The sequence below is a fragment of the Canis lupus genome, chromosome 2, assembly GCF_003254725.2.
Source record: "Canis lupus dingo isolate Sandy chromosome 2, ASM325472v2, whole genome shotgun sequence".
Classification (NCBI taxonomy): Eukaryota; Metazoa; Chordata; class Mammalia; order Carnivora; family Canidae; genus Canis; species Canis lupus.
In genome coordinates, this window is record NC_064244.1 from 9,881,227 (window position 1) to 9,898,961 (window position 17,735).

The 17,735-nt window shown below is 33.1% G+C and overlaps 1 protein-coding gene across 25 annotated transcripts in view; it reads right to left on the reverse strand.

Moving 5' to 3' along the window:
- MLLT10 (MLLT10 histone lysine methyltransferase DOT1L cofactor) overlaps nucleotides 1-17,735 on the reverse strand; it is a 251,054-nt gene that overhangs the window by 47,677 nt on the left and 185,642 nt on the right. For 16 of the 25 annotated variants that reach the window (XM_025463993.3, XM_025463999.3, XM_025463992.3 and 13 more), the window contains 3 exons: nucleotides 12,032-12,076; nucleotides 11,145-11,177; nucleotides 275-322 (listed from right to left, as the gene is read on the reverse strand). The exons of 2 other annotated variants lie outside the window; for them this stretch is intronic. In XM_025463993.3, coding sequence (XP_025319778.2) covers nucleotides 275-322; nucleotides 11,145-11,177; nucleotides 12,032-12,076 — 126 coding nt within the window. The remainder of the gene's footprint in view (nucleotides 1-274; nucleotides 323-11,144; nucleotides 11,178-12,031; nucleotides 12,077-17,735) is intronic. 7 more of the 25 variants (XM_025463995.3, XM_025464008.3, XM_025463996.3 and 4 more) reach the window with 4 other exon arrangements.

The following is a 17,735-nucleotide window of genomic DNA, read 5'->3' on the forward strand; positions in this document are numbered from 1 at the left end:
CTACATTAAGATTAACACTATTACAGGGATCCCTGGGTGGCTCAGTGGTTTGGCACCTGCCTTCCAAGCCCAGGGCGTGATCCTGGAGTCCCAGGATCGAGTCCCGCATTGGGCTCCCTGCATGGGGCCTGCTTCTCCCTCTGCCTATAGCTCTGCCTCTCTCTCTGTCTCTCATGAATGGATAAATAATATCTTAAAATAAAATAAAAAAAAAGAAAGAAAAAAAAAAAAAAGATTAACACTATTACTCTTAAAGTTTGAATTTGGTACATACCTATGAATTTAAGTTCCTGCTTTGTTAGTGTAGAATTGTCATCTCTGTCTAAAGAAAAGACACACTTTAATTTTGAATTTTTAATAACCAGTTTCTAAAAACTACCATGACAAGTATAAATTGAGAAATTTAAGACATTATAGGGGGTTAAAGTAAAACAAACAAAAAACTATGGAAAATATAAAAATCATAAATTTGTTTTCACTAAAATAAAAAAAGGCAACATTCTAAATAGATTGCTAATGGCATTATCATTTAATTAATTTAAAAGCAATTCTCATAAATTCATTTCCATTTATACTAATCCCTTCACTTTTCAGGTTCTTTCTCTCTTGCAGTTTCAATGAGACACTCATAAATTCATTTTGCTTTGTAGTAGTTAACATGCATACTGAAAATTACTTTTTCTCCCCAGTGGCTGATTCACCATCCAAATGTTAATATCTTTCTGTGTTTATGACTTAAGTCTCTGAAGCCTATCTTCCAGAAACTTAGAGTGATCCAATAGACAAATAGCTTGGCTGATTTGAAATGGAAAAGGTCTTACTGTCTTATCTATTGTACATGTCTTATACTACTTAGCAAGGCTATATATTATTAGTCAAATTAGTTCCTGCACAGAAACAAACATTTCAACAAACAGTAGCATTTGTTGCATCCTGGGATGTAACAATGTATAAAAATAAAGAATACTCCCAAGTATATAGCAAGAAGGAAAATCAAGTCTATTGTGATTAAAGAGAAATTAGATCTAGCATGATCTAGATCAATGGTTCTCAATCTCCACACTGATCATAGCAACAACTTCCCCTATCAGTAATAACTCATTATGTATGGTGAATCTCAAAAGATTAATAGGCTGTGATTATGCCTATGATTATTGCTCATCTCTGTTCTTAGACCCTACCTTCTTAATGCTTCCCTGAAATGAAGAGGGGACACATGTAAAGAACAAAGATCTAGTTTCCTACAAACTGTTATGACAAACATGAGTAGGATTCCATTCTTGAAGAACATTCATCCCTAAAATCAATTAGCATTCATACTTATCCTCAATCCTATAGCAGATATTTATGAATAATTGGTTGACATCACTTTGCCTCCTCCATCAAATGAGATTTGTTTCATGAGCATGATCGTGACAAACTGTAAGTACCATAATTAAAGAAAATTTAAAAGCATACTAAACGGGACATAGAAATCAATTAGCAATATATTACTGGTGAAAATAGATCTAAGCTCCTTAGCTTTTAATCTACTATTTCAAAATTATATAAAAATGAGAATTGCCAAGACAAACAAATGAACCAATTCCATTATTACAGCAAAGAACCAAGTTACCACTCTGAGAGAAATAAGAACCACCCAATGCAAAGTTTAATTCCCAAAGAAAATGAATGTATGTCCAAAAATATATGAAACCTCTCCCAGGACTGTGTAGCAACTGACAATCAGTGATTTACTCATTCAGCACTTATGGAATATCAAGTAGATGATAAGCTAAATACCAATAAAATAAAGGTGAATAAAACTCAACCCCTACTCTAAATGAGCTTATAATCTAGTAAGAAGAACTACTAAATAAATAAATTGTTAAACAACCTAAAAAGCACTAAAGTAAAGTCATACCTGAAACAGAACAATGAAAACCAGGCAGATGATATGTTAGTTTTCAAATGGACTATATAAAAGCAAATTATAGGGGCACCTGGATGGCTCAGTAGGTTAAGTGTCTAACTCTTGATTTTGGTTCAGGTCATGAGATCAAGCCCTGTTGGGCTCTGTGCTGGGCATGGAGCCTGCTTAAGATTCTCTCTCTCTCTCTCTCTTTTTCCCCCCTCCTCTCCCTCTGTTCTTCCCCCAAGCCCTCCCCCACTCATGCTCATGCTGTCTTAAAAATGTACATATGTGTACATCTTCATATATAGGGATTGTAGTTTGCTTTTAGATGTACATATATAGGGATTGTAGTTTGCTTTAATATGTATATAAAATGTTTGTTTTATATTGTTTATTATATAGTTATTATTTGTTTTTTTTGTGTATATATATATATAATTTGTTTTATCACTATAAGCATTTTAATCATACCTACTAAATGAAGCCAAGAAGTCATACTTAAAGTTTAGCAGCATCACGAAATCTAAAATCACTTAGTCAAGCTGGGTAGTTCTAAGGCACTACCATAAAACAAAATGCCATGAAATGCAAGGCACTACACTTCACGGGCATATATTTAAAAGCTTTCTCTCCATATGCTTTGTTTTGTTTTGCTTTAAAGATACCATTTATTTATTTGAGAGAGAGAGAGAGAGCACACACACGAGTGGGGGGAGGGGCAACAGGTAAGGGAGTAGATCCCTACTGAGTAGGGAGCCCAAAGAGGGGGCTTGATCCCAGGATCCAAAGATCATACCTGAGCCAAAGTCAGATGCTTAACCAAATGAGCCACCCAGGTGCCCCTCCATATATTATTTTTCAAAAAACTTAAATGAAGGGAGCCTGGATGGCTCAGTCGATTAACTTTCTGACTTGATTTCAGCTCAGGTCATGATCTCAGGGTCTTGAGACTGAGCCCCCCATATCAAGCTCTGTGCTCAGCGAGGAGTCAGCTTGAAATTCTCTCTTTCTCCCTCTGTCCCTTCCTCAGCTTACACATGGGCTCTCTCTAAAATAAATAAATAAATATTTAAGATATTTAAATGATTACTCTGTCTTTCCTAATTGCCTTAAAAGTTTCTAAATTCTACCACAAGATTTTTACGTTGTATCTTTCTCCTAACTGTTCTCTTTTTCCTTTACTGAGATAATAATCTTAGTATTATTTCTCTTAACTTTTAAGTTACCTGAATTTTCTCTGGTCACAAAAAATTCATCACACTACACCTATTTTTTTTTTTTTTTTTTAGATTGAAGGGTTTTCCCAAAAGCATTTCTTTGTATTGATGATAATCTTATTTCCTTATCAGAAAGCACCAATTTCAAAAGTTTATGGAATATTATATGCACACACCCAGAAGAACAACTGCCTATTAAGTTCTTAGATCCTCTATGAGAAATATCAAGTTAGGATGTATGCTTAAAACTCTCAACACCTATGACTATTAATACATGATATTTCCTTGGTTCTTATACCTTCATTAGATTCTTAAAACAAGTCTCACTAAAATAAAAGATTTTCATTTTATGAAGGTCTATATAATAAAACATTTTGCATTATATTCTGGAGAATAAATGAGTATAATCCAGTCTTTCAAACTTTTCAGAGCCTCAAATGTGTAATGGAAAACTTTTTTATTGTTGTTTCATAAAGGTGAGACAAATATAACTAAGATATAAATCACAAAAGCAAAAAAAAATTGTCTAGAGAAGCAGTAGATATAAACTAAAGAAAGAACATTAGAACACTGCATATGAGAATCCAGAAGTCAAAAAAACAAAAAAAACTAGGGGATCCCTGGGTGGCTCAGCAGTTGAGCGTCCGCCTTCCACCTAGGGCATGATTCTGGAGTCCCGGGATCAAGTCCCACATCAGGCTCCTTGAAGGGAGCCTGCTTCTCCCTCTGCCTCTCTATCTTATGAATAAATAAAATCTTAAAAAAAAAAAAAAAAAACTAGAGAGAGAAAGAGAACATCCTGAAGTCTGTGGCGTTTGGTTTTGGGTTTTTATTTGAGTTATAAGTCTATCAAAAAGTATCAGAAAAAAATTTGCAGGAGCACAACTATGCTTACTTTTAAGTTCTTTCAGTAGATTAAGAAGGAAGATCATATCAGCAGACACTACTAGAGTCTAAATCATAGATTTAAGTTATACTAATGCATCATAAAGTTGAAAAGAGGAGACTGGAGAGTCTGGTAAGTGGCATATTATGAAAAACTCCACATGCTATCCTAAAAAAATATTAATTTCATCTCATAAATACCATACAATTCTAAAAGGATTTAAGTAAGACAGTGACATAGTCTGATTTGCATTTTTAAATAGGCCACTGATTCTGGTAGCGCTAGAGAATGAACTAGATAATGAAATGAAGGTTTGAAGGTTGCAGAAAGAGTTCATATGACAAATTATGTTGGAATACCCAAGTAGGGGCAGTGAGAATATAATGGAGAAAACAAGTGATGAATAACAGGAAAAACCTCTAAAAATAATAATAACCAAAAAATGAGAAGGCAGAGTTTAGTTTAACTCCTTAGCATAACTGAGTTAGGTGACTAAATCACCACAGAGATAAGGAACACAAGAGAAGAAGCAGGCTTTAAATGGGAAAAATAAGGGTAACTGAGATTTATTAGATTGTTGGAAATGAGCCTGGAACTCAAGAGAAAATTCTACATTGGATGCACAGATTTGGGGATCTAATAAGCATCAATGATAGCTGAAGCTATAGGCATGTGTAAGATATTTTCCAAGGGACTATGTGCAGGAGAAGTAAAAAAAGTATAGGAGAGAATACTGGGAATAAAACAAAGAATACTCAAAATCATAAAAGATACTGAAATGCTCTCATAAAGTAAAGGCCTACTTAAAAAAAAAAAAAGAATAAACTCTATTCCTAAGTGTATTCTCAAAACAAATAAAAACATATGTTCACACAAAACCTTGTACATGAATCTTCACAGCAACATCTTTCTTACGAACGAAGAAGTAGAAACAATCCAAATGCCCATCAACCAGTAAACAAACAAAATGTGGTATATTCATACAGTGTGTTATTCAGCCATTAAAAAAATAATAAAGTATTGATTGATACATGCTATAGGATAAACCTTATGCTTAAAAAACACGAGCACTTTATGCTAAGTAAAACACCAACATAAAAGACCACATATTGTATGATTCTCTATATATGAAACATCCAAAATAGGCAAATCCATAAAGACCTGAGGTAGATTAGTGGTTCTTGGGTGATTTAGCAGGGAGGGGAGCTCGGGATGATGGCTTGATGAAAATGTTCTGGAAATAGTGGTGACAGGAACGTTGTAAATATACTAAAAATGTCTAAATGATATACTTTTAAATAGTTTAAAAGGGTAACCTCAATGTTTTGTGAATTTTATCTCATTAAATATTTTGGGGGGTAGAGATACTGGATAAGTAGAAGAATACCATTTACTCTGGAAAAGAGAAGAATGAAAATAGGATAAAGGGTGTACTTTTAGACACACATTCAGAACAAAGCAAAGGATGTAAAATTCAGGTAGTAGTTAAACTTTGGGGAATACAATGGTGAAGACCATGCACTAGATGCAACAACATTAAAAATGTTCTATTTTTTAAATTGGTATTAGGTTCCTTGGTATTATTTTATTATTGTGTGCTACAGTGCATATATGAATTGCTTAAAATGTATCCGATATTTCATAAATTGGAAAAGGAGCTACAAAAATATGGCAAAATATTACTAGGTGTTAAATCAGTAATAAGTTCATGATGGTTGTTTTGGACTGTATTTTCTGTAATTCTGAAATATTTTATTTCATAAAAAAGAGAATTGTTTTAGTTTAATACAAAAAGCTTCAAAACAGAGCGGTCGACAATTTCTCTGCAAGGAATTGGCAGCCAGAACTAGTCACAAGCAGTTTATGAAAAGTTAACTAAGAAAGGCACTAGAGCCAAAATTATTTAATAAATGCTAACTTTGGAAATGATTTAAGTGATACCTTCTGGTGTATTGATTTTGCATCCTGCAACACTACTGAATTTGTTAGCTAATGCTAACACTTTTATGATGAAGTCTTCAGGGTTTTCTATATATAATATGCCATCTGCAAGTAATGAGTTTACTATTTCCTAATGTGGATGCCTTTTATTTATTTTTCTTGCTTAATTGCTTTGGCTAGGACTTCTAACACTATGTTGAATAAAAGTGGTAAGTGTTGTTTTGTTCTTGATCTTAGAGAAAAATCCTTTGGCTTTTCACTGTCAAGTATAATATTAGTTGTGGACTTGCTACATACGGCCTTTATAATATTGAGGTATGTTCCCCTCTACAGCCATTTAGTTGAAAGTTTTTATCATAAAACTGAACTTTTTAAGTAATTTTTATCTACTGAGATAATCATGTAATTTTTATCCTTCATTTTGCAATTGTGGTATATCTCACATTGACTGACTTGCAGATATTGAACCATCCTTGTATCCCTGGAATAAATCCCATTTGATCAAGGATACATGACACTTTTAATATTACTGAATTTATTTTGCTAATATTTTCTTGAGGATTCTTGCATCTATGCTTATCAAGAGGATACCCCACTATAATTTCCTTTTTGTGGTGTCCTCATCTGGTTCTGGCATCAGGGTAATGCTGAACTAGTAAAATGTGTTTGGAAGAGTTTTCCCACTTCTGATTTTTGGAAGAGTTTGAGAAGGACTGATATTAACTCTACTTTGAATGTCTGGTAGAATTTACCTGTGAAGCCACCTGCCCCTGGAACTTCTGTTTGTTGGGAGGTTTCTGATTACTGATTCAATTTCATTCAATTTCATTACAGTTATCAGTCTGTTCAGATTTTTCATTTCATCATGATTCACGTATGTTTCTAGGATTCACCCATTTCTTCAGGTTGTCTGTTTTGTTAGAATATGTATTTGTTCACAGTACTCTCTTATGATCCTCTGTATTTATACATTATCAGTTATAATTTCCTCTTCCATTTCTTCCTTGAGTCCTCTTCTCTTGGTGAGTCTAAAGGTTTGTCAATTTTTGTTTATCTTTTCAAAGAAGCAGGTCTTAGTTTCATTGATCTATACTGACCACTCTTCACTTAGAATAACAAAGTCTTCTAATTAATTGTTCTAATCTTTTGTTATTCCCCTCCTTCTACCAACTCTGGACTTCGTTTTTTCTTTTTTTTTTTTTTTTCTAGTTTCTTGAGGAGTAAAGTTACATTGAGATTTTTCTTGTTTCCTGAGGTAGGCATGAACTGCTATGAACTTTCCTCTTAAAACCGTTTTTCCTGCATCCAATAAATCTTGGTGTATTACATATTCATTTTTATCTCAAGCTATCTTTATTTCTCTTTTGATTTTTTCTTTGACCCATTAACTATTCAGTACCAATGCTGTTCAATATTGACATAATTATGAATTTTCCAGTTTTCTTCCTATAATTAACTTCTAGTTTCATATCATTGTGGTCAGAAAAGATGTGATATAATTTTAATCTTCTTAAATTTATTAAGATTTGTTTAATGGCCTAACATATGATCTATCTTGGATGTTTCATGTTCACTTGAGAAGAATGTATACTTTTTTTTTTTTAATGGAATGTTCTATAAATTATCTGTTCAAGTCCATCCAGTCTATTATGTTGTTTAAGGCTGATGCTTCCTTACCGAATTTCTAGCATATACTTGGAATAAAAGGAAAGTAGATAGTGGAGGGAGCAATTATAAATGAATTGCTATATAAATCCTGTACCATTATTAGCTGGCAAAGTACTGGATTGTGTCAATTTAATGGGACAGTTGTCATTTTTTCTGTATGGGTAAATTAAAAAAACATGCATATAGGGTCAATTTGTTTACAAGAGCCAAGAATATACACAGGACAGTCTTTTCAATAAATGGTGTTAGGAAAACTGAACAACTACATACAAAAGAATGAAACTGGACCACTGCCTTACACTGTACATAAAAATTAACTCAAAATTGAAGACTTGAAAAATGTAGACCATAAAACTAGAAGAAAACATAGGCAGTAAGCTCCCTGACATCAGTCACGATATTTTGGAATTAACCAAAACCAAACCAAACCAAACCAAACCAAGACCAAAACAAACAAAAAAACCCCAAACAAAAATAAAACAACCCAAACAAAAAATACAAGTATACCAAACTAATAGGTATTACATAAGAAAATAGTAAATAAGTAAATAATAAAAAAATGTAAACCATCACCAAATAAAAAGGCAATGCACTGAGTGGGAGGAAATATTTACCAATTATGTATCTGATAAGACATTAATATCCAAAATACATTTTAAAACCTCATATAACTTGAGGCTCCTAGGTGGCTCAGTTGGTTAAGTGTCTTCTTTCCACTCAGGTCATGACTGAAGTCTTGGGATTGAACCTTGAATCAGGCTCCCTGCTCAGGGGTAATCTGCTTCTCCTTCTGCACCTCCCTGCCTCACTAATGCTTTCTTTCTTTCTTTTTTTTTAATGCTTTCATCTGTTCTTGCAAATAAATAAAGTCGTTTAAAAATTTTAAAAAGCTCACATAACCCAATAGCAAGAAAAAACTCCAAACAATCTGATTAAAAAATACGTAGAGGACCGGAATGGATATTTTTCCAAAGAAGACATACAGATGACCAACATCAAAACCACACTGAGATATTACCTCACATCTGTTAGAATAGCTATTATCAAAAAGTCAAGAAACAGTTAAGTGTTGGCCAGGATGTGGAGAAAAGGGAACTTTTGTGTGGTCCTAGTGGGAATGTAAAATGGTACAGTCACTATGGAAAAGTCCAGATGTGGGGAATCATTGGGTGGCTCAGAGGTTTAGCGCCTGCCTTTAGCCTAGGGCGTGACCCTGGAGTCCCGAGATCGAGTCCCACATCAGGCTCCTGCATGGAGCCTGCTTCTCCCTCTGCCTGTGTCTCTGCTTCTCTATGTGTCTTTCATGAATGAATGAATAAATAAATAAAATCTTAAAAAAAAAAGAAAGAAAGAAAAGTCTAGATGTTCCTCAAAAAATTAAAAGTTGAACTACCATATGATCCAGCAATTCCACTTCTGGGTATTTATCTAAAGAAAATGAAAATACTAACTTGGGAAAATATGCACATATGTTCATTACAGCATTACTGACTATAGCCAACACACGGAAATAACCTTTCAATGGCTATCAATGGGTGAATGATAATTAAAATACCATGAATAAATAAATAAATAAATAAATAAATAAATAAATCTTTAAAAAATACAATATGTTATATATGCATACAATAGAATATTATTCAGCTATAAAAATGAACAAAATCTTGTCATTTGTGACATGAATGGACCTTGAGGGTATTATGCTAAATGAAATGTCAGACAGAAAAGAAAAAGATAAATACCATATAATCTCATCCATGGAATCTAAAATTAAAAAAAAATAATAAAAAAAATAAAAAATAAAAAAAAAAATACTTCCAAGCTCATGAATATAGAGAACAGACTGGTCTGGTGGCTTCCTGGGAAAAGGTGAGAGGAGGCAAAATGGGTGAAGGAGATCAAAAGGTACAAACTTCTAAATATAATATAAAATATAAAAAGTCCATTATTTATTTCATTTTTATAGGTTATGTTACTAAGAACACACAAATATCTACTGTATACACAAGTACACTACTCTAGTGTTTTCTCCCAATCCCGTAAAACACAAATATTAAAGAAAATCTGTGTTCACTGTATTAATCCAATGACATTTAATTTACCCATACAGAAAAAATGACAACTGTCCCATTAAATTGACACAATCCAGTACTTTGCCAGCTAATAATGGTACAGGATTTATATAGCAATTCATTTATAATTGCTCCCTCCACTATCTACTTTCCTTTTATTCCAAGTATATGCTTTGTTCAAACTTTCAGCATGTCTCTAAATTCTAATACTCCAAAATTAAAGAGTAAAATTTAACTATGCAAACTGAAAAAGATGTAAAAACCTCTTCTGTTTTTATATTTCCCTACCAAAGAATGGTAACATATTTAGTTTATTTTCAAGAATGCTTCAAATCCCTTTTCCTCTAAATACTCTAAATACCTAAAGTTCAAGAGCTCCACATTATCTGGAAAACTGATTATCTGAGACTCTGCAATTCAGGCTACACAGGAAGCAAGAATTAAAAATAAATGTACTCATTAATAAAATGATCATTTGTAAAATAGGTTTCCCACTTTGACCCCACCACCACCCTTAAAATCAACACAAGTGTCTATGCCTGCTATAGATTTGTAAACATCCGACAATGTAATACAAATACAACACAGATCGACTACACTGAACCACATTATCATAATATGCCAGATTTCATTAAGTTAATAAAAATGAGCTCTGAACTTTTTGAGATCACATAAACCATCCTAAACAGATAAGTTATGTCAGTTAATAACAGAAAACCATCAAAAAAGAAGACACTAAATTTTTAAAGTTTTTTTGAAAACTAAAGTATTAAAGAAAGTTCTTTAAAACTGAAATACTCAAACATTTCTACAAAAATAAATTTCATTATATTGTAAAACTGAAAAAAGCTAGCATTTTTGTCTCATATCCTGATTTTAGAACCCAACTCTGCAGAAGATGCAACTCCCCTGGAAAAACCCAGTTCCAAATTACACATTATTTAAAAAGCTATCTTCCATTTATTCAGTATATAAAATATAGGGACAAAATAATAAAATTATTCAACACATAAGAACAAAATAATAAAACTATTCAACACATTAATTTTTTAACACATTAATTTTTTTTAATCCCCAAAACAAAATGCATATATGAAGTTGTGGAAGAAACAGCTAATTCCTGATGTAGGTACCAATTACTAACTGCACGCACTGCCAAAGAGAGCTCAAGAGAACTACAAAACTTTTTACAAAAATAGAAAAAAAAGACTTTCATAAAGTTAGAACAACACTATTATCATTTTGCCTTACAAAGGACAATTAAAGCTAAACTGATGAACTACAGTGACCTATTATCCTCCTGCAGGCAATCCACAAAAAGTTTTCACTAAGGGGCTGAACAACTGACTCACTGCAGAGCTGGATTTCATCTTATCAACAGAACATGCAAGCTTTCAATCGGGGTTCTCTATAAAAGGCAACCTTTGTGATAAATGAACCACCAGAGAGATTCTAATAAAACTTACCATTGTGTATTGCATTCAGCAACTCTGAGAAAGCTTTTAAGTAAGGAAAAAAGGACTTCAGGTTAAGATCATTCTCAAACACACAAAAGAAATACACACACATAGACTGAAACAGTATAATAAAATCTCAGTAAGTCGATTATGTATCATTGTTTGGATCATTAAAACTTCAAGCTTGGCTCAGTTTTTACATGGTATAAATTTCTAAATATTGTATTTCATTTGCCAATCTATCACCTAATAAATATAAGTAAAATGTCAGATGTATTGTCATAGTGGTGACAAACTTTCTTAGTAATAAATATATATGTAAAATTACTCTTAAAAATACATTTAATAGTCTATGTAATGTCTTTCTTGGTAAAAGTATTAATAGGATGCAATTATGTATAGGTAACCCTACCTCAACAAATTCTACACTCAGTAATATTTATTATAAAGGAAAACTTCATTTTATTATCTAACCCGATCAAACATTCTCATTTCCTAGACTTCAGCATAATAGTCTCAACATATATAGAGATCGAAACAAGAAAGCTAATGCCAACATACAAATATTGAAAAATTACATTCCAGTAAGATTAGTAGCAACCAAATTCTGAAAATATTACTTCAACAGGAAACAGAAGTCACAATTCTATAATGGAACACCGTATTAAAAAGCCAAAAATAATTAAAATTTGATCACAATTTGACTAATATGGATCCTGAACACAGGACAAGCAGCAAGTTATCTCTGTAGAAGAAAAAAAATTCTATTCAATTAAAAACCAATCATATCTTGGAAAACTGAAATTTAGAGGTTCAGGGGTGGCATCATATAATAGAAAAAAATACTGAAGTAGAAGTCAAAAAGCCTGGGTTACCAACCCAGTTCGACAACTTACTAGTTGTTGGGCAAGCTCCATCATGCCGATACTGCATGGAAATTTCTGTTGGGAGGGAGGAGAAAGGAAATCAGCAAAGAAGTTGCCAGTGACTCAAGGATAGAAAAAGAAACAGGCCAGAAAAATAGGGAAACATTCACTTAAAAGACTGGCTGAGAAGGGCAAACAGAATGGTAGGCATAGAATTACAAACTAGTACCTAGGATGTGATGGGTAGAGGGATCAAACAGGATGGAATTCTCACAAATCTTTAAATGGGAGTGTGTGTGTGTGTGTGTGTGTGTGTGTGTGTGTTCAAAGAGTAAGGAAAAGACATAAGGGCTTAACAAATAAATATGCGAGACAAGTGTCTAATGAAAAATGGATTCGTAGTAAGAGGGAGCATAGTTAGCAACATGATAAACTAATGTATTTATTTCATTAGATGAGAACAATTTATCAAAAATATCTGAATTCTGGTCAATTAAATTACTGTTCAAGTATAAAACTTATTTAGTTTATATCTGAGCAGAGATCTATGACTTATATAACAGTATAAAACTTGTTAAGCTACACTCTGCTTACTTTCTTGTACCTTTCATTTTTGATGAAGATAATGAATGAATAAGCCTTTACTCTTACTCTTTTGCTCCACCCAAATGAGGAAAACAAACAGAGGATGACATGAAGAAATAAAACACTGCTAAAAGCAAAAGCTGCTGAGAAAATGAAAAATAAATCTCTATATGACATTACAAAGGAAAAGATAACCAATAAAATCAGAACTAGTCTGTGAATCAGAGGACCTGGCCAGCAAATCCTGGAAAGAACAGGCATTCCTTTGTGGCTAATGCTGTTGGTCCAATTTTTCTTGAAAGAAGAATATTTGGAAATACTCTGGATACTACTTAACCAAAAACATGACTTTAGGAAACCATGTGCACAACAGAGTCTTCGAGGCAACCATAACTCACACATCTACCTCATATGCATATCTCAGAAGTTGAGTCCGATCACGGGCTCACTCCATATGACTTGAAGTAAGAAAGACAAAAGCAAGGCAGAGCAAGCCAGCACTCACTTTTAATCATTTTAATTATTTTTTAAAAAACATTACATTAGATACTGTTGAAGAATCAAACCTTGAAACCAGTTTAATATAAGTCCTTTCCAGATGGCATTCAAAACTGAGACGTGGTGGGAGAATCTGCCACCCTTAATGGTTATGAACAAATTCAAGTGATATTTTAAAAAGGGAGTGAGGGCTACTGAAGAGACTGACATGGTACATTACAGAGAAACGGTAACTGTTTGGAATGGTGACAAAAAATAATCAAAGGACACTCATAGTAACAGGAGGATTTTCTCAATAGGGAAAATATTGGAATATGGCTATTCTGCCTTTTTATCTGGTACTTTTGTAGAAAGACATCTATGGTATAGGTCCAGCAAATTTTTAAATCATCAAAAACAACAAAAATCAGAGGATCTTCCGAGGAAGCAAATTGCAAGATATATTCTGGTCTTAGCAGCACCCAATATCCTATATGATAGGATATTTCATTTATGACCCAATATTTATATAATATTTATATAAAATCACGAACCTGAGTAAGTTGGGTTTAGAGTATGGTGAATAACTGTATCTATCCTTGGTTGACAATACTGTATTAGTTACTCTTGTGAGCTTATTAGATTAATCCTTATATCTTTATGATTCCCTGATTTCTTTACAGAATCAGTCAATTCCTAATTAAAATATTTTACCAAGGAAAGATGTCTCAATTTCATTTTATTAACCTAAGCAGATATGACATAAATAAAGATACATTTTATAAGAACCTGTTCATAGTCACATGAGCTCAAGTTAAACTTCATTAACCTTTCTATTTCAGTAGAAGCCAGAACAAAATTCTCTTGAAGTGACCTGTTTATATTAATAATTCATCACCATGAAATCTTTAAGACTTATAACTAAATACTTAGGGTCAGAATCAAATAACTACCTCCCCAGAATCTCCTTTTATAGCATTTATCACCACTAAAGAATTCCATCACTGAAACAGATTTCAAGTATATTAGCATTATATTAAAGAATTAGAGGCTAATAAGATTTTTAAAAACAGAGAAACTTCAAAAGGACATATTACACTCAAAGAAAATAAGTAAATGCTAACTATCATTTAAGGAATACCAGATTTTTCTCAGAGAAAATAACAAGATATTGATTTTTATGAAGAAAAAAAATCTTCATCAACTTTCACTTTAGTAAATCATAAATTCTTATAATGTGGGGTTGAGATAAATAGGAAAAAGGAAAAGGACAAATACAGTATGTCAACTCTTCCAAATGCTGTACTAATTCTCAATGTTTCAGAAGTCCTACTTGTTTAAGATCTCAAAAGAATACATAGGAAAGAATTCAATTAAAAGCTTAACATGAGGCAGCCCGGGGGCTCAGTGGTTTAGTGCCGCCTTTGGCCCAAGGTGTGATCCTGGAGACCCGGGATTGAGTCCCACATCGAGCTCCCTGCATGGAACCTGCTTCTCCCTCTGCCTGTGTCTCTGCCTCTCTCCTCTCTCTATGTCTCATGAATAAATTAAAAAATCTTTAAAAAAAAAAAAAAGCTTAACATAATTTATACACCGAAATTTATAATTTTTAGTAGCCACTTAAAACAACACACTGATTTCCCATTTTGTACAAGTCACTGTAACAGTATATCACTTACCGGGATGTACTTCAACCTATTACAGTAAAAATCTTAAAATCCAAACCCTTGATCAGACAAGGGTTTATAGATTTTTCTGGGTTTCTATTGTGACAGGATCTGAGATTCCTAGGGTATCTTCTACATACATGCTATTATAATTTGAATATGTCATGACAGAATTTTGATTACTGTAAGTTGATGCTTCTAACAATTTTAAGGCAATCACATCATAAGGACCTGATTTTACTTGTACTGTATATCCTAGTTGTGGTAAAACTGGAGAAATTACAACAACAGTAATAGTAATTGTCCTGCCTATTTCACAAGGTTGTTTATAGGAACAAGTAAGATAGTCATTAAGAGTTCTTTAGAAACTGTTAGGAGCTCTCAAATATAAGATATTACCATTACTGCAAGCTGATGGAAGTAACATGTTTTTTTCCATTGATGAAATTCTTTTAATACTAAGTTGCCAGAATCAAGTACAGGATGCTTATTCAAAGACAAGTTGCCTGTAAGTCTGATTTCTTCAGCCTGACATTCAACTTTCTATAAACCCATTGCACTACTTAATCAACATTATCTTCAATTATCCTGTATATCAGATTTCCCTACTAGTTTTATCCCTCAACTATAACCTTACTTTCTTTTTTGATAATATTGTTGGCCTTTTTCTGCCTACTCCAAAGTATAATTCAAATTCCAACTTCTCCATGATCTTTTCCAACTTAATTAACACATCTTTAACTGCTCTGTAATACTACACAAAAAGTTTCACAAATAATTTCACTTGCAATCTGGCTGTAAACATTTGGAAATATAAAAATCACACAGGATATTATGAACTACATGATATGCTCTCAGTGATTACTAAAATATTCATTTGTTTTAGAAGAAAGATGTTTGGCATTTATTATATACAAAGCACTGTGCTGGCAGTGAGGAGACAATGATGAACATGACACACACACACAGCCCCTAGCCCCATGAAGCTAGAATTATATAGTATAGTACATTAGTTGTAGTCTAACATCATAGCCAACAAGTGCTTACAAAGGTCACCTTCATCTTACTAAATTAACCAACCTGTCATGAAAGCAAACAATCTTTGGAAAAGGGCATCATGCAAAGACAATTCTTGATGGCAGTACCTAGCATACATTTCTTCATCCTACTTATTTATGTGGGAAGAAAGTTTCCTGGTTTTATGACTAAAATCAGTTGAAAGAAAACAGCATTTTCATACTAATAGGAGATACTACTGCTGCAAGTGAAATTATTGGTTCACATTTTCTCACTGATCCCATTGCTTAAAGAATGACTGACATACATTGTGGTTGTAGACCTTCATCAGCAAACACCCCTTGAATTTTATAATTGAAGGTCTCTGGAATCAAAGAAAATGCATTGTTCCACCACTTAGAGCAGTGAGAATTCTATCTCTGTTTCTTCATCTGTACAATGAGTAATAAATATCCAATGCTTTTCAAGTGCTTAAGACAGTTGTAGTACTTACTATGTTTCAACAGCAGTTAGCAATTCCTAACTAATGAGTAAGAAGGCATAATTCCTAAAAACCCATGGCATTTAGCCAGTTTCTTCTAAGTATAGATTTTTTAGTACTAAGTTTATCAATAAGGGTGCGCTCTGATCTAGTCATAAAACTTTTATTAAGATGTATAAAATTAAAGAATGTATTATCTCAAATAGTTTTTTAAGTAACTAATCTTATGCATAATTATGGCTTTAACAAAATATAAGATTTTCAGTTATTTTTAAACCTACTTTTAAGGGGAAAAAAGCCTAGGAAGTCTAAATTGAAGTCATTTACTTCCACAAAATAATATTATTATGAGTTTTTCTCTAAATTTCTTTAGCTGATCCCTGGGTGGATCAGCAGTTTAGCACCTGCCTTCCGCTCAGGGCGTTATACTGGAGTCCCAGGGTGGAGTCCTGCACCGGGCTGTGTGTCTGCATGGAGCCTGTGTCTCTGCCTCTCTCTCTCTCTCTCTCTCTGTCTCTCATGAATGGGTGAATAAAATATTTAAAAATTAATTAATTGATTGATTGATTTAGCTAATGAGGAGGTACAAGGGATACAAATTCATGCTTTTCTTCCATAGATGTACCACAAAAACTGCCCTCTGAAAGTAATAATTGTGAAAAGAACACTATTTCCCATGCTTAAAATCTCCCTAAATCTGTAACAGGCAGGAAAAATCTTTTCACAGATGTAAATCAAAATTTTAATTTCATTAATTTGAGGATGTGTATTTCAAATAGCAACCAAACAGAATTTCTGAAATTCAGTTATTTTCAGACTATGCTTCTATGTGTAGGAAATCAGTGAGAAACTCTTCACAAAAGCAAATTCAGGCTTCATTTTCTCAGTAAGTTATCTGATTACTGTGTCTCTTGCTAAAAATGAGTATGAACTCATTTTTTTCTGAGTAAATTTGTCTAAATTTAGTTTTTGTGACTAGTGGCTAGGGCTAGTTGCTAAATCCTTCTGGCCTAAAAGAAAACAGATGAATATATATAAAATGTATATCCAAGTGTACAATGTGTTTTACATTTTTTTAAGTGGATTCATTTCTCATTACAGTTTGTATTACTCTCCCTCTAAAACAATGGTTGTGATTTTGCACACAGTTTTTGTCACCCCCAACAGTTTTTGTCACCACCATTGTGGAGTGAAATGGAATTTTGGGTGCTTCTGGCATCTAGTGAGTAGAGGCTGGAAATCTTGATAAATGTCCTACAATGCACAGGACAGGATTGCACAACATCCCAACCAAAATGTCAATAGTGCCAAGACTGAGAAATCATGGTCTAGTCTAAACTCATCCCTTAACACTTTTAATAAAAGAATCTTGTCACAGTTTCCACCCATTTCTCAAAAACAAGCAAATAAACAACTTATCAACAGGTCCAACATGGCACTGAAGCTAGCTAGAAAAAAAAAAAAAGAGAAAGAAATCCCTGGCTGTGATCTTAGGCAGCTTATTTTA